Raw genomic sequence first — 26,862 nt, 5'->3', positions numbered from 1 at the left:
GGCCTAGGGCCCCTCCCGCCTGCAAAGCAACTCCCTGCCCCACACAGCCAGAGGGGGCCCCCTTCACCTGGTCCCCACCCAGGGCCTGGGCGCCATCAGCTCACACCACCTCCTCGCGGGCAGCCCGTTCTGCACCCGCTGCCTCCCTATCACCCCAGTCCCTGTCCCACTCCCAGCCCTGCTGCCCCCCCCCCCCCCCGCCCCCCGTCACACACACCCCTCCCCCGCCCCCGGGTCCGTCACACACACCCCTCTCCCCTCCCCCGTCCGTCACAGACACCCCTCCGCCCTATCCCGGGTCCGTCACAGACACTCATCCCCCCTCCCCCGGGGAGCACACACCCCTCCCCCCCTCCCCCGGGTCCGTCACAGACACCCCTCCCCCCTCCCCCGGGTCCGTCACACACACCCCTCCCCCCTCCCCCGGGTCCGTCACACACACCCCTCCCCCCTCCCCGGGTCCGTCACACACACCCCTCCCCCCGCCCCCGGGTCCGCGCTCACAGCGCTCAGAGTGACTCACACGTTCCACACCATCAGTCACGACCCCCGACCCTGAGGAGCCCACAGCCCGGAGCTTCCCGAGGGAGCCCCGGAAGTCCTCCCTGCGCCCCCGTCTCCTTCCCCATCAGGCACCGGAGGGGCGCGGGCATTTCAGACGCCCACACCCCCTCTCCGCCGGGCGCGGACCCGCCTCCCGGCCCTCGGCCTCCCTCACGGACGCGGGGCCCGGGCTGCAGGAGGAGGGGCGCCCGCCCCGGGGACACGCTCACCTCAGCCGGGCGCCTCGGCGCGGCCGCCGCCATCGGACGCTGAGGGGGTGCCGAGGGGAGCTGCGGGGTGCGGTCAGCCCAGCGCCCGGTCCACGCCCCGTTTCCCACGCGAGCCACCCGGGCGCCTGGGGGAGCCTCACACCCCCTTCTCTGGGCGGGACGTCCTGGCCAGGCCCACGCGTCGTCTCCCGTTGGCTCCAATCGCGTGCGTGGGATCGCGAGGCCCGCAACTGGCAAGTCCGAAGGAGCCGGGAAGTCCCACCCCCCATGACGCACGCACGGACACGCCCTATCAGGATGCGAATAGACCGGTTCGCATGGCCTTCTGGGTAATGTAGTTCTTAGAACTCGAGATTTTTTTCCCCATTTTTTTATTAAGGTATTGTAAGTGTACATATCTTACCATTGCCCTCACCCCCCAGAGTTTTGCGTCCATTGGTTATGCTTATGTGCATGCTTACAAGTCCTTCGGTTGATCTCGTATCTCCCCCACCTTTCCCTAAACTTCCCGCTGTAATTTGACCTTCTGTTTGATGCTTTACTGTCTCTGTATCTATCTTTTTGTTCAACAGCTTATAATGTTCTTTATTATCCATAGATGAGATCATGTGGTATTTTTCTTTCACGGACTGGCTTATTTCACTTAGCATAATGTTCTCCAGTTCCATCCAGGTTGCTGCAAATGGTAGGATTCTCCATTGGGACCTACCGCAGCTTGGACTGCTGGGCATTGGGAGGGAAGCCCAAATGGTGCTTGGACCTCAACGGATGGAGGGGCTTTGCTGGTTGTTAAAAGTGGAGGATAGATATTATTTTATTTTTTAAATATATTTTATTGATTTTTTACAAAGAGGAAGGGAGAGGGATAGAGAGTTGGAAACATTGGTGAGAAAGAAACATCGATCAGCTGCCTCCTCCACACACCCCACTGGGGATGTGTCCACAACCAAGGTGCATGCCCTTGACCGAAATCGAACCCGGGACCTTTCAGTCTGCAGGCCGATGCTGTATCCACTGAGCCAAACTGGTTAGGTTAAGAAGAGATATTTTAGACTCAGCAAACCTCAGCAGACTCCCAGAAGATAATACTGCATGAGATACTATCCAGCCGGAATGGCTCAGTGGTTGTGTGTCTGCCTATGAACCAGCTGCTAATGGTTTGATTCCCAGTCAGGGCACCTGCCCAGTTACCTGCTTGATCCCCAATATGGGCATGCAGGAGTCAGCTGATCAATGATTCTCTCTGGTCATTGATGTTTCTCTCTCTCTCTGAAATCAATAAAAATATATTTAAAAAACAAACTATATTAAACTAGAGTCAGGATCAACAACCACAACAAAAGCCTGGCTGGCATGGCTCAGTGGTTGAGCATAAATCTATGTACCAGGTCACAGTTTGATTTCACGACCAAGGGCCTCTCTGGGTTGCAGGCTCAATTCCCAGTGTGGGGGGTTCAGGAGGCAGCCAATCAATGATTCTCTCTCATCATTGATATTTCTCTCTCTTCCTTCCTCTCTGAAATCAATATATATATATATATATATATATATATATATATATATATAATTTTATTTATTTATTTTTTAATATATATATATATTTTAAAACTGAGATACTCTCAGATCTATTTATGTAAATGGTTGTATCATTCCATAGTCATTCATACCTAAAAGGAATTCACACATAGCTGGAAAGATGATGTTGCTGATCTTTAAATGAATGTAGCCTGAAGCATTACTCTGTTGTGTCATTATGTGTCGTCAGGAAAAAAGGTTCCATGTAGGGCCATGAGAGGAAGGAAGAAGAGTGTTAGGCTGTTAGTCTGCCCTGAAGCAGGTGGATAAGCTACAACTCTGCCTCTGGTTCCAACGGAAAACTCTCTCGTCTATGTCAGTGAATGTGTACTATCCACTGATGAACGCTGTTTTATTCGTATGGTCATTTTTAGTGCATATCCTAAGACTTATGTAGTTCCTTTTAGCAATCTTATTTTTTATATATATATTTTTTATTGATTTTTTTACAGAGAGGAAGGGAGAGGGACAGGGAGTTAGAAACATCAATGAGATGATCAGCTGCCTCTTGCACACTCCCTACTGGGGATGTGCCCGCAACCAAGGCACATGCCCTTGACCGGAATCGAACCTGGGACCCTTCAGTCCGCAGGCTGACGCTCTATCCACTGAGCCAAACCGGTTTGGCACAATCTTATTTTTTTAAATATATTTTCATTAATTTCAGACAGGAAGCAAGAGAGGAAGAGAGATAGAAACATCAATGATGAGAGAGAATCATGAATAGGCTGCCACCTGCATGCTCCCTACTGGGAATCAAGCCCGTAACCTGGGCATGTGCCCTGACCAGGAATCTAACTGTCACCCCCATGGTTCATAGTTCGATGCGCAACCACTGAGCCACGCTGACTGAGCCAATATATAAATTTCAAAGTAAACCAGAAAAAAAATTAATTAAAAAATTAACGATTCCCATTGTATAAGTTATAGAAAACACAAAGGTATCTTTACTAAGTCAAAGAAGTTACTGGGAAAGTTGGGAAGGGCAGGGAGAGATTATAAAAGGACAAGGCAATGCCCTGACTGGTTTGGCTCAGTAGATGGATTGAACCCGGGACCCTTGATTCCGCAGGCCGACGCTCTATCCACTGAGCCAAACCAGTTAGGGCGCCCCCCTCTCCCCCCCCCCCCCCCCCCGCTTTTTAAATGCCCCTGACTGGAATCAAAACTGGGACATTTCAGTCCACAGTCCGAAGCTCTATCCACTGAGCCAAACCAGCTAGGGCGATCTCAGAGTGATTTCTGAATCTCCTGAAACTCATAGAATCGAGGCTTCAAATGAGGGCCAGAAAGCCCTGCCATCTTCCCTAGAAGGTTGCTGGCAGGAATGGAAACTTGGCAAAACCAGTGAGCTCTATGTTGCCATTATACTGTCCCCAAGAAGAACACCAAGTTGGATATCCCCATATAAAAGTTCACCCTTGCCCTAACCGGTTTGGCTCAGTGGATAAAGCGTCGGTCTGCAGACTGAAGGGTCCCAGGTTCAATTCCGATCAAGGGCATGTGCCTTGGTTGCGGGCACATCCCCAGTGGGAGGTGTGCAGGAGGTGGCTGATCAATGTTTCTCTCTCATTGATATTTCTGACTCTCTGTCCCTCTCTCTTCCTCTCTGTAAAAATCAATAAAATACATTAAAAAAAAGTTCACCCTTCACACTTGTGGATTCAAATTATGTTTATAAAACATACCACATAGTAAATAGAACAACCAACCAAAATAAAATAGAACTTTCAGAGTAGGGATTTATACAGTATTGTAGAAACCAAAGCAATGTGCAGGAAACAGTTCAGGCTGGTGACATGGAAGTTGAAAAAATTCATGGGAGAACATGGCCCTCTAGCCAGACTCATGTCATATTCTCTGAGCCCAGTGTGAACTGTTGAGGTTACTCCTAATTTCCTCCAATAAATGGGAGAAGAGAAGTCAGCTTCCTTGAGCAAATGAGGACGGTAACTGACACAAATGGTGGAAACCAGTTATGTGAGAGAGTGATATGGCTTTGAAAACAGAAAATGGCAGGTTAGAAACTGCAACATACATATACACACGTCTCACATAACTACAACTTACTGGTAAAGGTTGTCTCCCAACTTTGATAACTAGACATAGGAGACTGAATACGGACAGATGGCTTCTCCTGGATTCTTCCAGAGTCATTAAGGTAGAAAATCTCGCATTCCCTTGCAGGTCTGAAATATGTCTCTAGTGCAAACACTACACTGTACGATAACGAAAATTCTTTCGGAAAAGGATTTCCCACATTCCATGCAGTCCTAAGACCATTCTACGGAGTGAACTGACAGGTACTGAAACACTGGCAAACTATGGGTAAAAGACTTTTCACATTTGCTACAACATACAGCCTTCATCCTACGTGAACTCTCAGAAAAAAGCAAACACCATGGATACACCTTAAAACATTTCATACATTCACTACACTCATGAGACCTTTTACCAATATTAAGTCTCAGGTGCTAAGAAAGGGAAGATGTATGGCTAAAGGATTTAGCATATTTTTTGCAATCAAACACCTTTCTCCCGTGTGAATTATAGACTGTTAATTGGAGTAGAAAGTATCCTTAAAAGATTTGGGGGGGGGGGGAGGGAAGGGGAGAAGATCTTCCATATTCACTACAATCCTGAGGCCTTTGTGTGAATACGCTGGTGTTCAACAAGGTGATGTTTCCGGATAAAGGATTTCCCACACTCACTGCACACATAAGGCCTTTCTCCTGTGTGAGTTCTTTGATGTCGAATGAGTGCTGAGCTACAGGGAAAAGATTTCCCGCATTCACTACACTCATAAGGCTTTAATCCGGTGTGGACACTCTGATGATAACGTAGGCCTGTTCCAGTTGAAAAAGATTTATCACATTCTCTGCACTGATAAGGCTTTTCTCCAGTGTGAACCCTCCAATGTTCAATGAGGTAAGAATTTGTTCTAAAGGATTTCCCACATTCAGTACACTCATAAGGCCTTTTGTTTGTATGAACTCTCTGATGTTTACGGAGGGCGTAATTAGTGGTAAAAGATAATCCACATACACTGCACTCATAGGGCCTCTCTCCTGTGTGAATTCTCAGATGTGTAAGAAAGTAACATTTTTGGGTGAAGGATTTGCCACATTCACTGCACTCATAAGGCCTGTCTCCTGTATGAATTCTCTGATGATTTCTGAGGTTGAAACCAGAAGCAAAAAACTCCCCACATTCATTGCACTGATGTGGCCTTGCTCCTGTGTGAACTCTCTGGTGTGTAATAAGGTGATGCCTTTGGATAAAAGATTTCCCACAGTCACTGCACTTATAGGGTCTTTCTCCACTGTGCACTCTCTTGTGATTAATAAGCTTGGAACCAGCTGAAAAAGATTTCCCACATTCAGTACACTGATAAGGCCTTACTCCAGTGTGAACTATTTGGTGTATATGAAGGTGTAGTCTTAGCATAAACGATTTCCCACATTCACTGCACTGATGAGGTCTTTCCTTTCTGTGTACTCTCTGATGCTGATTGAGGATGAAAACGGATGTAAAAGAGTTCCCACATTCACTACACTCATAAGACTGTCTTCCGCTATGAACTATCTGGTGTTGAGTGAGGTAAGATTGTTGGCTGAAGGATTTCCAACATTCACTGCACTCATAAGGCCTTTTTCCTGTGTGCACTCTCTGATGTAGAATAAGTATGGAACTACTGGTAAAGGTTCTCCTACATTTTTTGCACTGAAAAGGCCTTTCTCCTGTGTGCATTCTCCGGTGCAGAGTAAGGACTGACCTCTTGGTGAAAGATTTCCCACACTCACGGCACTCATGAGGCCTATCTCCAGTGTGAACACTCCAATGCAGAATAAGGTAAAACTTCCTTCTAAAGGACTTCCCACATTGCGTGCACTCATAACGCCTTTCTCCAGAGTGAATTGTCCGTTGTTGAATGAGGATGGCTCTCCGGCTAAAAGATGGTGCACATTCACGGCACAAGTCACATGTTTTCCCAGTGTGACTCCTCCAGGGATAAATGAGGACAGATTTTGGGTAAAAAGACTTCCCACAGTTGCCGCACTTGTACTGCCTTGGCCTGCAATGAAATCTTCGATGCTGACTGAGGGCTGAGGTTCGCCTAAAAGACTGGCCACATTGGCCACACACGTGAAGGCTTTTACCTGTATGCACTCTCTGGTGAACGGCGAGTGAAGACTGATGCCTGAATGTTTTCCCACATTCACCACACACAAGAAGCTTTCCACTTTTGGGAACTTTCTGCTGAACAACTAATGAGGACTGATATCTGAATGTTTTCCCACATTCAGGGCGCACAACACACTGTCTTCCAGGCTGGATCTCTGGGACCGGAGAGTGTGTCTTTCTGGGGCGGAAGGTTTTCTTACAGTCTCCCCGGGTAAAGCGACTTTTTCTGATTTGTACAGTTGCCCAGCACTGGGTGGTTTTGTTGGGCTCCTCTCTGGTGTGAGTCGTCGGCTGCTGGAGATGTTCTGAGTTGGCCAGGAAATCCTTCCCAACTTCATCGCAGGGAAAGGGCTTCTCTGAAACATGGAATTCATAGCTCTTCACCAGCAGGGCCCTGTCCGCACTGCTTCTGAAGGGCTTCTTTGCCAGGTGCTGCTTCTGGTGATTTTGGAAGTTTGCACCCAAATAAAATTCTTTCATACACACCCCACACCTGACCACGTTCTGGCTGTGAGGGGTTCCTTGGTGCTCAGCCAACTGGAATATGTCTCTCAAGACTGGACCACAGCTCTCACAGGGCTGGGTCTTCAGGGAAGACAGAGCTGCCTTGGAGGGGCTGGACTGTGACACTCCTGCAGAAACACGCTGTTCACAGAGATCTTCTGAATGCTCTGCTCCACAGCAGGGACCTGGATGTAAATAAATGCTAATGAAGTACAGGTTGACTATAAGAAAAGGGCAATGCAGGGGTGTGGGATTGGCCTGGGAGAGATCAAGGTGGGGTTGGGGGGAAGAGACATACGTAATACTTCTAACAATAAATAATTGAAATTTAAAAAAATAAATAATAAGCCCTGACCAGTTTGGCTCAGTGGATGGAGCGTCGGCCTACGAACTGAAGGGTCCCAGGTTCCATTCCAGTCAAGGGCATGTACCTTGGTTGCGGGCACATCCCCAGTAGGGGGTGTGCAGGAGGCAGCTGATTCATGTTTCTCTCTCATCGATGTTGATGTTTCTAACTCTCAATCCCTCTCACTTCCTCTCTGTAAATAATCAATAAAATATATCTTTAAAAAATAAAAAAGAATTGAAATTAAAAAAAAGATGATGCTATCATAAATGTGTATCTGTCATATTTAGGAATAAGTCTATGGGATGCTTTTCAATGAAGGGAATCAATATATGTTTGGGAATGTGGCCACGGTATGACTACAGCTTTCAGGTAAAGAATGGTGGCGCCCTCACCAGAGGCAGATAATCATAGTTGTAACACCCAGAGGGGAGGCTTATTGTAAAACCTGTTCCTCTGCTGAAACATTCTTTTTTTTATTTTATTATTTTTTATTATTATTTTTTTTCTGAAACATTCTCTACCTCTGGTGACACGAGGCTGTGTACAAGCACACTGTTTTTTTCCTATACCCAGGAAAAAACAATTGCCACCGAGTAAGGGTGTTTCAAGGCGAACAACGTAAGGATGCGTGCTTGTCTTGTGGCACGTGTGGAGCAATACTGCAGAGCAATAGAGGAAGAAATGAGAGAAATGTGTGAGATAGGAAGTCCAGAGAGGTGGAGATTCTCCATGGACAGGGGTCTGAGTAAAAATATAGTGGTATTAACTTAGGAAGGAAAAGTAGAAATGGGGTTTGGTACCAGCAATGACAACAAAATACAGGATAAATATAAAATGTTGCCCTAGTCCAGGGGTTGGCAAACTCATTAGTCCACAGAGCCAAATATCAACAGTACAACGATTGAAATTTCTTTTGAGAGCCAAATTTTTTAAACTTAAACTTCTTCTAATGCCACTTCTTCAAAATAGACTCGCTCAGGCCATGGTATTTTGTGGAAGAGCCACACTCAAGGGGCCAAAGAGCCGCATGTGGGCCAAAGAGCCACACTCAAGGGGCCAAACATGCGAGCCACAGTTTGCCAACCACAGCCCTAGCTGGTTTGGCTCAGTGGGTAGAGCATCGGCCTGTGGACTGAAGGGTCCCAGGTTCGATTCCGGTCAAGGGCATGTACCTTGGTTGCGGGCACATCCCCAGTAGGGGGCGTGCAGGAGGCAGCTGATCCATGTTTCTAACTCTCTATCCCTCTCCCTTCCTCTCTGTAAAAAAATCAATAAAATATATATATATTTTTTTAAAAAGAGAACTAAGAAAACTATAACCCCTGCGAAAGGGTCTTCAAAAACAGCCCCTGGTGTACCTAAGTAGTGAGCAGGACAACGCCTACAATTCAGCTAAAGGAAGGGTTCAAAAGAAGGACTGTGGCCCGGCCAATGTTGCTCAGTGGTTGAGCATCCACCTATGAGCCAGGAGGTCATGGTTCCATTCCCGATCAGGGCACAGGCCAGGGTTATGGGCTCCATCCCCAGTGTGGGGCTTGCAGGAGGTAGCTGATCATTAATTCTCATCATTGCCCTAACTGGTGTGGCTCAGTGGATAGAGCGACAGCCTGCGGACTGAAGGGTCCCACGTTCGATTCCGGTCAAGGGCATGTGCCTTGGTTGCGGGCACATCCCCAGTTGGGGGCGTGCAGGAGGCAGCTGATCGATGTTTCTCTCTCATCAATGTTTCTAACTCTCTATCCCTCTCCCTTCTTCTCTGTAAAAAAAAAAATAAATAAAATATATATATATATTAAAAAATATTAAAACAACAACAACAAAAGACCTTGGATCTGGACACACGACCGGGCCAGGGAGGGTGCACACGACCGGGCCAGGGAGGGTGCAAGCACGGTGGAATGCATTAGGCTCATGGCATCCCGTCCCTATGAGAAGAGTTCAGTGCAGCAGGTATTGGGCCTGCAGCAGAGAGAAGAGGGCAGGGCCTGGGGTCCACAGCGGAGCACGTGGGGTCCACAGAGCAGCCTCTGGGGAAAGGAAGGGGAGGCAGGGCAGAGCCTAGTCCAAGTCGCCGGTGAGAGTCTTACCCAGAGAGGAGGCAAGGGTCAAGTTCTCCAGCATCACATCACGGTACAGGCATCTCTGGGCCTCATCCAGGAGCCTCCACTCCTTCCGGGAGAAGTACACGGCCACGTCGTCAAAGGTCACACGGTCCTGGCGAGATGGGGACAGAGGAAACCATACACTTTTGTGCCGTGCTCAGTATGGCCAGGGGTGAACCTGAGGGGGGCGGTGGGTGGTGAAGGATTAAAGAAGACAGACAAGAGAATAAAGCTGGGGCTAGGTGGGAGACTGCCCTCTGTTGGAGAGACAATGCCACAGCCTGCAAGTCCTTATTTTATAGCCAGATTCCAGGAGGCAAAGGAAGGGCCTGGTCAGGATGTTTACAAAGTTCTCCCAGGTTTCGAATCTACTCAGTTTCATGCACCTGAACTCCATCAAGCTGTGTTGTGGCAGCACTAGCTGCACCTCCTACCTCACTCAGCCACCTGGGGCCACAGGTTCGGACCATAAGGTCAAGCTTACAACCACAGCCTTTGGCTATACCTGTGCTGGGAGTAGCTTTGCCCTCCAAGCTGGGACTTGCACGTGGCTTTGCCACGAGAGGACCGTGCCCTCTCATTAGTCCGAGGCTTGAACCTGTCCAAACGCTGTAGCCGCTCTGCACACACGTTGTCTTTCTGAGGCCCTCCCAGCCCATCCCCTCACACACCTGCCCACCGCTCCTCCTCCTCCTCCAGGACGGCCTTCCTCCGAGGAGACACCAGGCCCTGGGGACCCCGATGTCTGCTCACTTATTAGGGTTCCATAGTGACTGTGTTTAGCTCTCAGCAAGGGCAGTGGGGACACGGGCGTCTTCACTTCACCCTCAGGCGCCAGAAGGGCGCTGGGATTTCGGGCGCGAAAAACCCCCTTTCTACCGGGCACGGTCCTGCTGGCGCCTCAGGAGCCCCAACCCTCTTCTCCGCCCTCGACCTGCCTCACGGACGCGGGGCCCGGGCTGCAGGAGGGACGGGCGCCCGCCCCCGGGATGCGGGGTCGGGTGGGGGAGGCGGGGAGGCCCCGCGGACACGCTCACCTCAGCCGGGCGCCTGGGCGCGGCCGCCGCCATCGGGCTCTGCGGGCGGAGCGGGCGGGGCGGCGGGCGAAGAGGGGGACCCCGTGGGGTCGCCGAGCCTCACACCCGCGTCTGTGCGGCGGGGACCACACCCCTTTCTTGCCTCTTCAAATCCCCGTCACCCTGAACCCGGCGGATCCTGCGGGACCTGAAAAAATGCCCGCCTAGAAGGTGGGCAGCAATCGCCCCGCCCCCTATGGAGACGTCACACGAAAGGATCACATTCTGATTTGTCATTGGCTCAACCTGGCGCATGGCCTTCTGGGTAATGTAGTTCCCAGCGCTCTGAGGCATGCCTGGACGTTCTCCAGGCTGGCCTGCTAGGTTTGCTACTGGACAAGCCTGTAAAAGTAGTGTTCCTATTATTATTATTTTTTAAAATATATTTTATTGATTTTTTACAGAGAGGAAGGGAGAGGGATAGAGAGTTGGAAACATGGATGAGAGAGAAACATTGATCAGCTGTCTCCTGCACACCCCACAATGGGGATGTGCCCGCAACCAAGGTACATGCCCTTGCCCTAACTGATTTGGCTCAGTGGATGGAGTGTCGACCTGAGGACTCAAGGGTCCCGGGTTCGATTTCGGACAAGGTTCCTTGGTTGTGAGCACATCCCCATTGTGGGGTGTGCAGGAGGCAGCTGATTGATGTTTCTCTCTCATCGATGTTTCTGACTCTCTCCCTCTTCCTTCCTCTCTGTAAAAAATCAATACAATATATTTTTTAAAAATAGGTACGTGCCCTTGACCGGAATCGAACCTGGGACCCTTCAGTCCACAGGCCGATGCTCTATCCACTGAGCCAAACCAGTTAGGGCTCTATTATTATTTTTTAAATATATTTTTATTTATTTCAGAGAGGAAGGGAGGAGAGAGAATCATTGATTGGCTGCCTCCTGCATGCCCCCCACTGGGGATTGAGTCTGCAACCCAGGCATGGGCCCATGACCAGAATCCAACTGGGGACCCTTCAGTCTGCAGGCCGAAGCTCTAGCCACTGAACCAAAGCAGCTAGGGCTGTTCAAAAAATTTTTTCCCATTTTATGCATTTTTATTTAATAAATAACTTCAGTAAACAGCATTGTAATTGTTCAAATTTTTAAAAACTTTTTCTTAATCCTCACCTGAGGATATGTTTTGATTGATTTTTATATATTTTTTTAAATTTTATTTTATTGAGAGAAGAAGGGAGAAAGGTCATTTCAGAGCCTCCCTGCCTCTCCTCTCCAACCCCGCAGCCCCAGGGGCGGACACCAGTCCCTCCTGCAGCCCAGGCCCCGCATCAGTGAGGAAGGTCGAGGGCAGAGAGGAGGGTTGGGGCTCCTCAAGCGCCAGCAGGTCCATGCCCAGTGGAAAGGGGTTGTTGGTGTCTGAAATGCAGAGGAACATCAATCAGCTGTCTCCTGCACACCCCCTACTATGGATGGAGCAGCAACTGAGGCTTGTGCCCTGATGGGGAAATGAACTGCGACCTTTGGGGACAAATGCTCCAACCAAGTGAGGCACACAGGCCAGGGCTATGCTTCTTTATTCTTTTTTTAAAATATATTTTTAAATTAATTTTGGAGAGGAAGGGAGAGGGAGTAGGAGATAGAAACATCAATGATGAGAGAATCATTGATCAGCTTCCTCCTGCACGCCCCCCACACTGGGGATGGACCTGCAATGAGTGTTACAGAAAACCGGAGAAGAACCAAGCAATACTTACAGAGATGGAGTTACATTTATTATGCGCGGGTCCAGAGGAAAATGTCTCTCAAATTCTGGGCCCCAACATGGAGGAATTTTCCCTATTTATATGTTTTTACCTGCTTTGTCTCCCAAATATGGAGTGTCTCCGGCCCCCTTTGCAAGTTCTTAAAGAGCCCCTACGTGCTGGGGCCTTGAGACCTCAACCAAAGGCCTGGCCTGGTGCCAGCACTGATAACTTCATCCAGGGAAGGTTTAATGGCCTCTCTGAAGTGGGAGTCGTCTCATTTTCCTTATTATTTAAGCAAGCAAGCATTTACAAAAGCCAAATAGCAGGGTTAAAATTTCAAACAGCAGTTTTTATATAAGACTAGATGCCCAGTGCACGAATTTGTGCACAGGTGGGATCACTCACCTGGCTGGCAATTGAGGTCTATGGGGGGCCAGCCAGCCAGGGGAGGAGCCACAGGAGGTTGATAATCTTTGGGGGGGGAAGGGTCATGGGAGGTAGGCCAGCTAGTCCCCCCCCCCCCATTGGGGCTGATCGGGGGTTAGCCGCGGGGATGGGCCAAGGGAGGTTGGCTGTGGGAGTGCACTGACCACCAGGGGGCAGTTCCTGCATTGAGCGTCTGCCCCCTGGTGGTCAGTGTGTGTCATAGCTACTGGTTGACTGGTCATTTCAGTTGTTCTGTTTATTCAGTCGTAATGGTCGCTTAGGCTTGTATATATATATATGCTTCACCAGGGCCTCTGCCCTTGACTGGAATCAAACCTGGGACCCTTCCGTCTGCATACTGACGCTCCATCCACTTAGCAAAGGCTGGGCTTATCATTGATCTATCTCTCCCTCTCTCTTCCTCTCTGAAATCAACACCAAAAAATATATTTTAAAAAAAATATAAGGTAGGCCCTGACGGTTTTGCTCAGTGGATAGAGCATTGGCCTGTGAACTGAAGGGTCTCGGGTTTGATTCCAGTCAAGAACATGTACCTTGGTTGCAGGCACATCCCCCGTGGGAGGTGTGCAGGAGGGAGCTGATCGATGTTTCTCTCTCATCGATGTTTCTAACTCTCTATCCCTCTCCCTTCCTCTCTCTGTAAAAAATCAATAAAATGTATTTGAAAAAAAATAAGGTAGTACACCTGTCAGAATGGCTATCATGAACAAATCAACAAATGATAAGTGCTGGCGAGGATTCAGAGAAAAAGGAACCCTCGTGCACTGCTGGTGGGAATGCAGACTGGTGCAGCCACTGTGGAGAACAGTATGGAGTTTCCTAAAAAAACTGAAAATGGAACTCCCATTTGACCCCAGTAATCCCACTTCTAGGAATATATCCTAAGACACTGGAAACACCAATCAGAAAGGATATATGCACCCCTATGTTCATAGCAGCACAATTCGCCATAGCTAAGATTTGGAAACAGCCTAGGTGCCCGTCAGCAGATGACTGGATCAGAAAACTATGATACATCTACACAATGGAATACTATGCGGCCATAAAAAAGAAGGAATTCTCTCACCATTTGCAGCAACCTGGATGGAAATGGAGAACATTATGTTAAGTGAAATAAGCCAATCAATGAAAGAAAAATACCACATGATCTCACTCATTTGTGGATAAGAAAGAACATTATAAACTGATGAACAAAAAGACAGATACAGAGGCAGTAAAGCGTCAAACAGACTGTCAAATGACAGTGGGAAGGTTAGGGAGAGGTGGGGGAGATAAGAGATCAACCGAAGGACTTGTATGCATGGATATAAGCATAACCAATGGACGCAAGACACTGGGAGGTGAGGACATGTAGGAGAGTGGGGTGGGTGGGGGGGGGGCAATGGCAAGATATGTACACATATAATACCTTAATTTAAAAAATGGAAAAAAAACAAATAAACAAAAATAAACAGCCCTAGCTGGTTTGGCTCAGTGGATAGAGCATCAGCCTGCCGACTGAAGGGTCCTGGGTTCGATTCCAGCCAAGGGCACATGCCTGGGTTGCAGGCTCAATCCCCAGTAGGGGATGAGCAGGAGACATCCAGTCAATGATTCTCTCTCATCATTGATGTTCTGTCTCTCTCCCTCTCTCTTCCTCTCTGAAATCAGTAAAGAAATATATTTAAAAAAACAAAAAAAACCAACATGTGTACATAAAAAAAATAAGGTAGTATTGGATGTTCCTGACATTGCCATGACCATGCACAAAGCCCCTCTCAGGAGGTGGGAATTCCTCCTCCTAGGCCCGAAAGGGTAATCTCTCCACGCCGCCTCCAGAGACTGGGAACTACATTACCCAGAAGGCCCCGCGGCCACAGCAGCCAATGAGAGAGCAGGCCGTGGCCTGGCCGGGGCTGGCTGTGCTGGGTCCTCGCTCAGGCGTCTTTTTCCAGCTTCACTTGGGAGGGAGGGGACGGGAGCGAGAGGGCGCGGAGGAGGCGGTGTCCCCGCAGCGCAGACGCGGGTGGGAAGCTCACGATTGTGACGCTCGGCGACCCCGCGAGGGACCCGCTTCCGGGCGGGACGGGGTCCCCTCCTCGCCCGCCGGCCCCGACCGCTGCGCCCAGAGAGTCCGATGGCGGCGGCCGCGCCGAGGCGCCCGGCTGAGGTGAGCGTGTCCCCGGGGCGGGCGCCCCTCCTCCTGCAGCCCGGGCCCCGCGTCCGTGAGGGAGGCCGAGGGCCGGGAGGCGGGTCCGCGCCCGGCGGAGCGGGGGTGTGGGCGTCTGAAATGCCCGCGCCCCTCGGTGCCTGATGGGGAAGGAAACGGGGGGCGCAGGGAGGACTTCCGGGGCTCCCTCGGGACGGCTCCGGGCTGTGGGCTCCTCAGGGTCGGGGGTCGTGGCTGACGGGATTGAACATGTGAGTCACTGGGCGCCGTGAGCGCGGACCCGGGTGAGGGGGGGGGAGGGGTGTCTGTGATGGACCCGGGGGAGGGGGGAGGGGTGTGTGTGACGGACCCGGGGGAGGGGGGAGGGGTGTGTGTGACGGACCCGGGGGAGGGGGGAGGGGTGTGTGTGACGGACCCGGGGGAGGGGGGAGGGGTGTGTGTGACAGACCCGGGGGAGGGGGGAGGGGTGTGTGTGACGGACCCGGGGGAGGGGGGAGGGGTGTGTGTGACGGACCCGGGGAGGGGGGAGGGGTGTGTGTGACGGACCCGGGGGAGGGGGGAGGGGTGTGTGTGACGGACCCGGGGGACGGGGGAGGGGTGTGTGTGACGGACCCGGGGGAGTGGGGAGGGGTGTGTGTGACGGACCCGGGGGAGGGGGGAGGGGTGTGTGTGACGGACCCGGGGGAGGGGGAGGGGTGTGTGTGACGGACCTGGGGGAGGGGGGAGGGGTGTCTGTGACGGACCCGGGGGAGGGGGGAGGGGTGTGTGTGACGGACCCGGGGGAGGGGGGCGGGGTGTGTGTGACGGACCCGGGGGAGGGGGAGGGGTGTGTGTGACGGACCCGGGTGAGTGGGGAGGGGTGTGTGTGACGGACCCGGGGGAGGTGGGAGGGGGGTGTGTGACGGACCCGGGTGAGTGGGGAGGGGTGTGTGTGACGGACCCGGGTGAGGGGGGAGGGGTGTGTGTGACGGACCCGGGTGAGTGGGAGGGGTGTGTGTGACGGACCCAGGGGGAGGGGGAGGGGTGTCTGTGACGGGGGCGGGGAGGCAGCAGGGCTGGGAGTGGGACAGGGACTGGGGTGATGGGGAGGCAGCGGGTGCAGAACGGGCTGCCTGCGAGGAGGTGGTGTGAGCTGATGGCGCCCAGGCCCTGGGTGGGGACCAGGTGAAGGGGGCCCCTCTGGCTGTGTGGGGCAGGGAGCTGCTTTGCAGGCGGGAGGCGCCCCTAGGCCTGGCCCTTAGCCCGGGTGGCATCTGTGTGTCCCCGCTGCCCTTGCTGAGGGCTAAACACAGTCACTATGGCCTGGCCAGCGAGGCTCAGAGGTTGGGCTTTGACCTATGAACCAGGAGGTGAAGGTTCCATTCCTGGTCAGGGCACATGCCAGGGTTGCAGGCTGCAACCCCAGTAGGGCAGGGCAGGAGGCGGCCAAGCAATCGTTCTCTCTCATCATGGATGTTTCTATCTGACTCCCTCTCCCTTCTTCTCTGAAGTCAATAAAATAATATTTTAGGAATAAAAATTAAAATAAACTCAGTTACTCTGGAACCCTAATAGGTGAGCAGACATCAGGGTCCCCAGGGCCTGGTGTCTCCTGGGAGGGAGGCGGCCCTGGAGGAGGAGCGGTGGACAGGTGTGTGAGAGATGGGCTGGGAGGGTCTCAGAAAGACAAAGTGTATGGTTTCCTCCGTTCCCATCTCACCAGGCCTGTGTGACCTTTGATGACGTGGCTGTGTACTTCTCCCGGGAGGAGTGGGCCCTCCTCGATAAGGCTCAGAGACGCCTGTACCGCGATGTGATGCTGGAGAACTTGGCCCTTGCATCCTCTCTGGGTAAGACTCACCTTCTCACCGGGGACTTGGACTAGGCTCTGCCCTGCCTTCCCCTTCCCCTCCTTCCCCCAGAGGCTGCTCTGTGAACCCCACATAGTCCCCTGTGAACCCCAGACCCTTCCCTCCTCTCTGCTGCAGCCCCAATACCTGCTGCACTGAACTCTTCTCATAGGGATGGGATGCTGTGAGCTTAATGCAATCCACCATGCTTGCCCCCTCCCTGGCCCAGTCAATGTGCCCAGATTCACGCTACTTTTTTTCTTTCTATTTTTTAAAAAAATATATTTGTTGTTGAAAGTATTACATATCTCCCTTTGTTCTCCCACTGACCTCTTCCAGCCTCCCCCTGCCCCTCATTCCTTTGCCTTCACCATGGGTGATACATATATGCATACAAGTTCATTGGTTGATATCATCCCACCATTTGCAACAGCACGGATGGACCTGGAGAGCATTATGCTAATCCGTGGTCGGCAAACTGCGACTCGCGAGCCACATGCGGCTCTTTGGCCCCTTGAGTGTGGCTCTTCCACAAAATACCACGGCCTGGGCAAGTCTATTTTGAAGAAGTGGCGTTAGAAGAAGTTTAAGTTTAAAAAATTTGGCTCTCAAAAGAAATTTCAATCGTTGTACTGTTGATATTTGGCTCTGTTGGCTAATGAGTTTGCCGACCACTGTGCTAAGTGAAATAAGCCAACCAAAGAAATGTATCACATGATCTCACTTATATGTGGAATCTCAAAAACAAAATAAACCGATGAACAAAAATAGATACAGAGATACGGAAGCATCGAACAGACTGTTGAACCTCAGAGGGAAGGCAGCCGAGGGTGCACGGTACTTGTTTTGATTCTTTCCTGTAGGTGGCATTTTCTAGGGCCTCTCAGGAATTGCAGTCATTGTCATGGTCAAGGCCACTTAGGAAGAGGTATGGGGCACACGTGAGACCAGATGCTGCTTGTGTGAGAAATTGTAGAGGAGAATCTGAAGCATGAGCCAAGACAGCTTCTCTGTGTGGAAAAGCCACTGGAAACAGCTTGAGTGATTCTGAAAGTTGAGTGGGTGCTACTTCAGGGAGCCAAAAGGGCGAAGCAAACAGTGTGAGGTAGATGGATGGAGTCTCCGATAGGGGGCCCACCTGCTGGCTCTGTGGGGAAGAGCTCGGAAAAAAGACAGTGGCCTCTACCAGCACTTCCATCAGGGAGAAAGCTGCCCCCAGCTCTCATTCTGATACCGGACTCCCCATGTCTGTGGTCTTTTCCAGCTACTGCCTCAGCTATGGAGCTTAGAGGGAGTAAGTCCAAGTAGGTTCCCGTGTGGGCCTTTTTTAAAAGAAATTATTAATGGATTGATTTTAGAGAGGGAGAGAAGTAGTGAGGGAGAGAGTAGCTTGGATTTGTTGTTCCACTTATTTACACATTAATGGATTGTTTCCTGTCTGTGCCTTGACCGGGGTTAAACCTGCGAAGTTGATATATCAGGAGGATGCTCCAACCAACTGAGCTTGTAGCCAGGGCCCTTTGTGCACTTTTCTTTTTAAAAATATATTTTATTGATTTTTAACAGAGAGGAAGGGAGAGGGAGAGAGAATTAGAAACATCGATGAGAGAGAAACATCAATCAGCTGCCTCCTGCACACACCTACTGGGGATGTGCCCGCAAGCAAGGTACATGCCCTTGACCGGAATCGAACCTGGGACCCTTCAGTCCACAGGCTGACGCTCTAACCACTGAGCCAAACCAGTTAGGGCCCTGTGTGCGCCTTTTAAGAGGAACTTGCTGGGACTCCAGCAGCTCTTAGCTTCAATTGCCGCTAGTTTTTACAGCTAGAGTTTGGTTGGGGGCCTTGTATGGAGCCGAGCCCACTTGTTCCTCAGGGTATTTTTACAGTCTAGATATTCCTACCAGTTTCTATCTGCCACACGTGAAAAAAAAAAAAAAAAAAGCTTCTGGCCATTGGGGCAAAAATATAAAAATTTAAATATTTGTTCATTTAAATAATTTTTCCGGTGTGGTTCAGTTGGTTGACCAATGTCCCATGCACTGAAAGGCTGCCTGTTCGATTCTGCGTCAGGGCTCATGCTGGATGCCTGCTTGGGGAGTGGGCCCTCCTCGATAAGGCTCAGAGACACCTGTACCGCGTGAGGGAGGCAGCCAATCAATGTTTCTCTGACACTGATGTTGCTCTCTCTCTCTCTTTCTCCCATCTTCTCTCTCTAAAATCAATAAAGCATATCCTATACAATAAAAGCCTAATATGCTAAGTGTCCGATTGTCTGGTCATCCATTCAACCAATCAAAGAGGAATATGCTAAGGATATGCTAAGGCTGCTCAATCGCTCGCTATGACATGCACTGACCACCAGGGGACACATGCTCCAACTGGTAGGTTAGCTTGCTGCTGGGGTCCCGCTGATTGGTACTGAGTGAGACGGGTCAGCCACGCCCTGGAGCCCTCCCATGGTCCCTCCCCGGCTGGCCAACTTCCTGTGTACCTCCCTGGCCTCTACCGTGCACTGGTGGGGTCCCTCGGCCTGGCCTGCACCCTCTTGCAATCTGGGACCCCTTGGGGGATGTCGGAGAGCTGGTTTTGGCCTGATCCTGCAGGCCAGGCTGAGGGAAATCACTGGTGCATCAATTCATGCACCAGGCCTCTAGTTTAAAAAATAAATGAGTAAAATAAAATATTTCTGTCTCTAAACTTGATGTGTTCATGTAGTTTTCCTGATTTCCCCGAGTTGTATCTCTGTGCTCTCTTGGAGCTTGCTGAGCATCAGTGAAGCAATTATGTAGAATTCTTTGCCCAGCACTTTGTTGGTTTCACTTTCTGGAAACTTAATGTACTTCTTTGGTGATGACATGTTTCCTTGATATTTTGGGGCTCCTTACATTTTCTTCATGTCTCCACATTTGATGGATCAGTTTACCTTTTCCTGCTTTTTTTTATTTTTAATATATATATTTTATTGATTTTTTTTACAGAGAGGAAGGGAGAGGGATAGAGAGTAGAAACATCAATGAGAGAGAAACATCAATCAGCTGCCTCCTGCACGTATCCTACTGGGGATGTGCCCACAACCAAGGTACATGCCCTTGACTGGAATTGAACCTGGGATTCTTCAGTTCGCAGGCTGAAGCTCTTATTCACTGAGCCAAACCGGTTAGGGCACCTTTTCCTGGTTTTATACACTCCTTTTATGTGCAAAAGTTTTCATCTTGAGTTGGTTGTCAGGTCATTAACCTCCCAGGGTGTGGCAGTTTGGGCTCTGGGGAGGAAGCAGACTGTAAGGGAAGGGATGGCTAATGTTGTAGGGACTCTCAATAGCCAAGGCTGCCAGGTAAACTCACAGGTATCCGGTCATGTTGAGGCTGGGTAGGGTGAGCGATCAGCCTGTGTTCCTATCATTCCAGGAACGTTTCCCATGTAACCAGTGTTTTGTTGTCATGGCCAGTGCCAACCTTACTTGTACTTTCCCTTCCTCACTGCTGCTACTTGGCTGAATAGTCCATCCTACTATTTTGTCGTTACTCGGACTTGTAGTCCATGGAGAATCTCTGGTCTTCGTAGCTCACGTATTTCTCTCACCTCTTCCTCTATTGTTTTGCAGCATTGGTCTACATGTGCCGTGAGATCAACATCCGTTTTGAAATTAGCCTTCATGGCAGCTACTCTCTTGCAATTGGTTTTTCTCCCATTTGCGCCTGTGTTTCTAACACTGCCTTATGTCACTGGAAGAAAAGATCCTGTAGAAACTCTTTGCATCTGAAGTAGTTTTTTTATTTTTTGAAGGTTATCTTACTTAAAAAAGAATTCTTTATTGTTGAAAGTATTACATATGTCCTCTTATTTCTGCCTTTGACCCCCTCCAGCTTGCTCCTGTCCCCCAGGCCTTCACCATCTCATTGTCTGTGTCCTTGGGACATGCATATATGCGTAGAAGATCCTTGGTTGAGCCGAAACCGGTTTGGCTCAGTGGATAGAGCGTCGGCCCGCGGACTGAAGGGTCCCGGGTTCGATTCCGGTCAAGGGCATGTACATTGGTTGCGGGCACGACCTCAGTGGGGGATGTGCAGGAGGCAGCTGGTCGATGTTTCTCTCTCATCGACGTTTCTAACTCTCTATCCCTCTCCCTTCCTCTCTGTAAAAAATCAATAAAATATATTTAAAAAAAAAAAAGAAGATCCTTGGTTGATTACCTCCCACCCACCCACCTAACAGAAGTTGTTTTAGGACATACCTTTTTTTTTTAATATAGAAAATAGTTTTAATTCAATCAAACACAGAAAACAGTGCAAAATAATATCCAACAACATCAAAAAAATGAAATAGAAATCATTAAAAGTCCAAATCCAGGGGGATTTAAAAATTGTTTTTTTCTGGAGAATACTGATGAATCTAAAAGGAATTTTTTTTTTTTTTAATTCGCACCTGAAGATATTTTTTCATTGATTTTTAGATAGAGTGGAAGAGAGAGAAAGACACAGAGAGAAACATCATGTGAGAGAAACACATCGATTGGTTGCTTCCTGCATGCGTCAACCAGGGCCCAGGCTGGGAGGAGCCTGCAACCAAGCTACATGCCCTTGACAGGAATCCAACCTGGGACCTTTTGGTCCACAGGCCGATGCTCTATCCACTGATCCACACCAGTTGGGTCGAGATTTTCTTTAAAGAAAAAAATATATATATATGTATATGTATGTATGTATACTTCAAAGAGGAGGGGAGAGGGAGAGAGAGAAATATCAATGATGTGAGAGAGAAATAAACATGAGCAAATCATTGATTGGCTGCCTCCTGCACACCTCCCACTGGGAATCAAGCTCATGCTCGACTCAAACCATGACCTCCTGGTTAATAGATAGACACTCAACCATTGAGGCAAATCTGGAGATCTCTGAACTTTACAAGAGACTTGCCTCCCTATACACATATCCTTCTCACCATCGCTGAGGAATGGGTGTCTGGCCTATTCTTCACAGTTTCAGTGTTTGACCTCCTTCCACTGCCTTGTATTAATCCAGCGATTTTCTTTTTATTTTTAAATATATTTTTATTGATTTCAGAGAGGAAAGGGGAGGGAGAGAGAGGTAGAAGTGTCAGTGATAAAAGAGAATTATTGATCTGCTGCCTCCTACACCCCCCTTACTGGGAATTGAGCCCACAATCCTTGACCACAATCAAACCCAGGACTCTTTAGTCTATAGGACAATGCTTTATCCACTGAACCAAACCGGCGAGGGCAATCCAGGGATTTTCAACCTTTTCCATCTCATGGCACACATAAACTAACTACAGAAATTCTGAGGCACAGCAGAAAATTTATGTTTTGTCCATCTGACCAAAAAATAGCTATAATAGATGTGAATGAATCTAAATTAGAACATTCCTATCTTTTTTCGGTTACACCCTATTCTTGTATCCTTTCTCTGGTGAGTCCTCTCCCATTATTTTGCCTTAGAAGATGCCCAGTAGCAACTTCCCCCACCGGGTTTTAAGCACTTTCGTTAAAAAGCAAGCCATAGACTAATTTCTCAATGTGACGAATGCACATTTGTGATGGTGTTGCTCCATCCTCACAGTCAACCTGTACTTCACCAGCATTTATTTGTGTTCAGGTCACTGCTGTGGAGCAGACGATGCAGAAGCTCCCTGTGAACAGCGTGTTTCTGCAGGAGTGTCACAGTCCAGCCCCTCCAAGGCAGCTCTGTCTTCCCAGAAGACCCACCCCTGCGAGAGCTGTGGTCTAGCCTTGAGAGACATACTCCATTTGGCTGAGCACCAAGGAACACCACACAGCCAGAACGTGGTTAGGTGTCGGGTGTGTATGAAAGAATTTTACTTGGGTGCAAACCTCCAAATACACGGGAAAGAGAGAAAATCTTGTTTTACCTGCGGAGAATGTAAGAAAGCCTTCAGTCTGAGACACACACATGCTCAGGACCAAGATTTTTACACTGAAAGAGATTGTTTTATGTGCAGTGAATGTGGGAAGACATTCAGCGATCAGTCTTCACTCGCCGTTCACCAGAGAGTGCATACAGGTAAAAGCCTTCACGTGTGTGGCCAATGTGGCCAGTCTTTTAGGCGAACCTCAGCCCTCAGTCAGCATCGAAGATTTCATTGCGGGCCAGGGCAGTCCAAGTGCGGCAACTGTGGGAAGCCCTTTCACCCAAAATCTGTCCTCATTTATCCCTGGAGAAGTCACACTGGGAAAACATGTGACTTGTGCCGTGAATGTGCACCATCTTTTAGCCGGAGCGCCATCCTCATTCGACAACGGACAGTTCACTGTAGAGAAAGGCGTTATGAGTGCACGCAATGTGGGAAGTCCTTTAGAAGGAAGTTTTACCTCATTCTGCATTGGAGAGTTCACACTGGAGATAGGCCTCATGAATGCCGTGAGTGTGGGAAATCTTTCACCAGGAGGTCAGTCCTTACTCTGCACCGGAGAATGCACACGGGAGAAAGGCCTTTTCAGTGCAGAAAATGTAGGAGAACCTTTACCGGTAGTTCCATACTTATTCTACATCAGAGAGTTCACACAGGCAAAAGGCCTTATGAGTGCAGTGATTGTTGGAAATCCTTCAGCCAACAATCTTACCTCACTCAACACCAGATAGTTCATAGTGGAAGACATTCTTATGAGTGTAGTGAATGTGGGAAAGCTTTTATCTCTCGCACTGGCCTTAGTTACCATCTGAGAGTTCACTCTGGAAAAAGGCCTTATCAGTGCAGTAAATGTGACAAATCTTTCACCTCTCACCCGGGCCTGCGTTACCATCTGAGAGTTCACACTGGAAAAAGACCTTATCAGTGTAGTGAATGTGGGAAATCTTTCTTATGTGGTTCCTACCTCAGTATTCATCAGAGAGTACACACAGGAGAAAGACCTTATGAGTGCAGTGAATGTGGTAAATCCTTTCTCCGAAGACATCACTTTCTTACACACCAGAGAATTCACACAGGAGAAAGGCCTTATCAGTGCAGTGAATGTGGGAAATCTTTTTCATCTGGTTACAATCTCAGTAATCATCAGAGAGTTCACACAAAAGAAAGACCCCATCAGTGCAGTGAATGTGGGAAATCTTTTATCCTAAGACAGCACCTTCTTGTACACCAGAGAGTTCATGCAGGTCAAACGCCTTACCAGTGCAGTGAATGTGGTAAATCTTATTGTTCAAAGTTCAACCTCATTCAACATCAGAGAGTCCACACAGGAGAAAGGCCTTATCAGTGTAGTGAATGTGGGAAATGTTTTACCTCAAGCTCTGTCTTTAATTATCATAAGAAAGTTCACACTGGAGAAAGGCCTTATCAGTGCAGCGATTGTGGGAAATCTTTTTTATCAAGTTCCAACCTCAGTACTCATCAGAGAGCACACACAGGAGAAAGACCCTATGAGTGTAGTGACTGTGGGAAATCCTTTTTCCGAAGGTATCACCTTCGTACACACCAGAGAGTTCACACAGGAGAGAGGCATCAGTGCAATGAATGTGGGAAATCTTTTGCATCTGGTTTTAATCTTAGAAATCATCAGAGAGTTCATACAGGAGAAAAGCCTTATGAGTGCACTGTATGTGGGATATCTTTTACCACTCAGAGGAAGCTTCGTTATCATCGGGTAGTGCACACTGGAGAAGGGCCCTATGAGTGCCGTGAATGTGGGAAATCTTTTACCTCTCATTATGCCCTCCGTGATCATAAGAGACTTCATACAAACAAAAAACCTTATGAATGCACCAAATGTGGGAAATTGTTCAGAGCAAATTCTCACCTCATTGAACACTGGAGAGTTCACACTGGAGAAAAACCTCATCAATGTGGAGAATGTGGGAAATCTTTTTCATCAGGCTCTGGCCTCCGTTATCATCAGAGTATTCACACCGGGTTAAGACCTCATGAGTGTGGTGAATGTGGGAAATCTTTTCTCAGGAAATCAACACTCATTCGCCATCAAAGAACTCACACAGGAGAAAGGCCTTATGTGTGCAGTGGATGTGGGAAGTCTTTTATGCAGAGACACCATCTTCTTGTACACCAAAGGGTTCACACAAAATAAGGGCTTTATGATTGCAGTGAATGTTGCAAAAACTTTAAGGATAGTTCCTAGTCCCATTAATTCTGGAGCATTCACACTGGAGGTAGGCATTTCAGTCCAAAAATGGGGGAAAGTTTTAGCCATAATTTTTACCTTTTTTTTTTTTTAATCCTCACCGGAGATATTTTTCCATTGGTTTTTAGAGAGAGGGAAAGACAGAAATATCAATGTGAGAGAAACACATCAGTTGGTTGCCTTCTGCGTAAGCCCTGACCAGGCCAGGCCAGGGAGGAGCCTGCAACTGAGGTACATGCCCTTGACCGGAATCGAACCCAGGACCCTTCAGTCCCCAGGCCAATGCTCTATCTGGTTAGGGCAGTGGTCGGCAAACTGCGTCTCGCAAGCCACATGCGTCTCTTTGGCCCCTTGAGTGTGGCTCTTCCACAAAATATCACGGCCTGGGCAAGTCTATTTTGAAGAAGTGGTGTTAGAAGAAGTTTAAGTTTGACAATTTGGCTCTCAAAAGAAATTTCAATCGTTGTACTGTTGCTATTTGGCTCTGTTGACTAATGAGTTTGCCGACCACTGGGTTAGGGCAATTCTTACCTTTCTTAATACCTGAGTCTTAATGTAGGAAAAAGGTCCTATGAGGTTGGTAAATGTATTTATGGAGTGTGTTATTGTCTAAGAGAACATGTAGGATGTGAGCTCTATGGTGTAGACAGGGGTCCTCAAACTTTTTTTTTTTTTAATATATTTTATTGATTTTTTACAGAGAGGAAGAGAGAGGGATAGAGAGTTAGAAACATCAATGAGAGAGAAACATCGATCAGCCGCCTCCTGCACACCCCCTACTGGGGATGTGCCCGCAACCAAGGTACATGCCCTTGACCGGAATCAAACCCGGGACCCTTGAGTCCGCAGGCCGAAGCTCCATCCACTGAGCCAAACCAGTATTGGCGGTCCTCAAACTTTTTAAACGGGGGGCCAGTTCACTGTCCCTCAGACCGTTGGAGGGCTGGACTATAGTTAAAAAAAACTATGAACAAATTCCTATGCACACTGCACATATCTTATTTGGAAGTAAAAAAACAAAACGGTAAAAACACCCGCATGTGGCCCGTGGGCCGTAGTTTGAGGACGCCTGGAATATGATTATTTTACCCATAGCTTGACACTCACCTCCAGAGAGTTCATCCAGGAAATGGCGTTATGAGTGCAGCGAATGTGGGAAATTTCCCCCCAAGTATTTACCTTATTATAAAATGTGAAATTCACGCTGGGTAAATACCTCCGATGTGTAAGGGAATGTGCAATTTTCTTGTTCATTAAATGACCCTGGAAGAAGCCATCTGTCTGAATTCAATCTCATGTTTCCAGTTGTCACAGGAAATTCACTTTAAGTTTCAGTCATGTAGGAAACATGTATATCTGTGTGTGCTTTGTAACCTGCCTAGGACTGCTTGCCATTTTCTTTTGTTAAAGCCATTTTTTTACTCTACCGCATGGTAGGTTCCCACCTGTCCATTACCATCCTCATGTGCTCAGGGCAGCTGGCCTCTGTTCTCTTACATATTGGTGAAAATTAGGAGTCACCTGAGCTCTGTGGAGTTCACCTTGGGCAGGAACCCGACCCATTGTTGGATCGGAGAATATCACCTGAGTCTGGCTGGCGGGCTGTGTGCTCCCATGAATTTTTTTTCAGCTTACAAGTCACCAACCTGAACTGTTGACTACACATTGCTTTGGTTTGTACAATATTGTTTATGTCTGTATGGTATATCAGTTCTCTTTCATTTTGGGTGACTTATATGCTTGTTATGCTGTGTGGGGTGTTTTATAAACAGATTTCACCTTCCGCAAGTGTAAATGGTGAACTTTTTTTTTTTTTTTTAATCCTCACCCATGGATATTTTTCCATTGACTTTTAGAGAGAATGGAAGAGAGAGGAAAAGACAGAAATACTGATGTGAGAGAGACACATTGGTTGGTTGCCTCCTGCATGTGCCCCCGACTAGGGCCTGGGCTGGGGAGGAATCTGCAGCTGAGATACATGAACCCTTTGGTCCACAGGCCAACACTTTACCCACCGAGCCAAACTGGCTAGGGTGAAAATAAGAGTTTTGTGTATG

At 48.8% G+C, this 26,862-nt stretch overlaps 2 protein-coding genes across 4 annotated transcripts; one reads left to right on the top strand and one right to left on the bottom strand.

Annotated features, from left to right (window-relative positions):
- Nucleotides 1–4,065: 4,065 nt before the first annotated feature.
- On the bottom strand, nt 4,066–7,217 carry LOC103304064 (zinc finger protein 345-like). Its single transcript, XM_054710220.1, has one exon. The coding sequence runs from the start codon at nt 7,011–7,013 to the stop codon at nt 4,980–4,982; it is 2,034 nt and encodes a 677-aa protein (XP_054566195.1). The 5' UTR covers nt 7,014–7,217; the 3' UTR covers nt 4,066–4,979.
- Nucleotides 7,218–14,440: 7,223 nt separating this feature from the next.
- On the top strand, nt 14,441–26,580 carry LOC103304063 (zinc finger protein 345). 3 transcript variants are annotated; one of them, XM_054710209.1, is made up of 4 exons: nt 16,001–16,023; nt 16,350–16,413; nt 16,562–16,688; nt 22,308–26,580. In XM_054710209.1, the coding sequence occupies exons 3-4, from the start codon at nt 16,655–16,657 to the stop codon at nt 24,749–24,751; spliced, it is 2,478 nt and encodes an 825-aa protein (XP_054566184.1). In that variant the 5' UTR covers nt 16,001–16,023; nt 16,350–16,413; nt 16,562–16,654; the 3' UTR covers nt 24,752–26,580. The 3 variants fall into 3 exon arrangements, with proteins under 3 accessions (XP_054566182.1, XP_054566183.1, XP_054566184.1); XM_054710207.1 differs by lacking the exons at nt 16,001–16,023; nt 16,350–16,413 and adding an exon at nt 14,441–14,859; XM_054710208.1 differs by lacking the exon at nt 16,350–16,413 and having other exon boundaries at nt 15,953–16,023.
- Nucleotides 26,581–26,862: the final 282 nt, after the last annotated feature.

The sequence above is a fragment of the Eptesicus fuscus genome, chromosome 21 (genome assembly GCF_027574615.1).
Source record: "Eptesicus fuscus isolate TK198812 chromosome 21, DD_ASM_mEF_20220401, whole genome shotgun sequence".
Taxonomy (NCBI): domain Eukaryota; kingdom Metazoa; phylum Chordata; class Mammalia; order Chiroptera; family Vespertilionidae; genus Eptesicus; species Eptesicus fuscus.
This window is presented reverse-complemented; position numbering and strand designations above follow the sequence as displayed.

Excerpts from the sequence above, each read along its gene's own strand:
- LOC103304063 (XM_054710207.1), top strand. The coding sequence starts at position 14,827 with ATGGCGGCGGCCGCGCCGAGGCGCCCGGCTGAG. Across the intron at positions 14,860-16,561 it reads CGCCGAGGCGCCCGGCTGAG|GCCTGTGTGACCTTTGATGA; the intron begins GTGAGCGTGTCC and ends CCATCTCACCAG. Across the intron at positions 16,689-22,307 it reads GGCCCTTGCATCCTCTCTGG|GTCACTGCTGTGGAGCAGAC; the intron begins GTAAGACTCACC and ends ATTTGTGTTCAG.
- LOC103304064 (XM_054710220.1), bottom strand. The coding sequence starts at position 7,013 with ATGAAAGAATTTTATTTGGGTGCAAACTTCCAAAATCACCAGAAGCAG.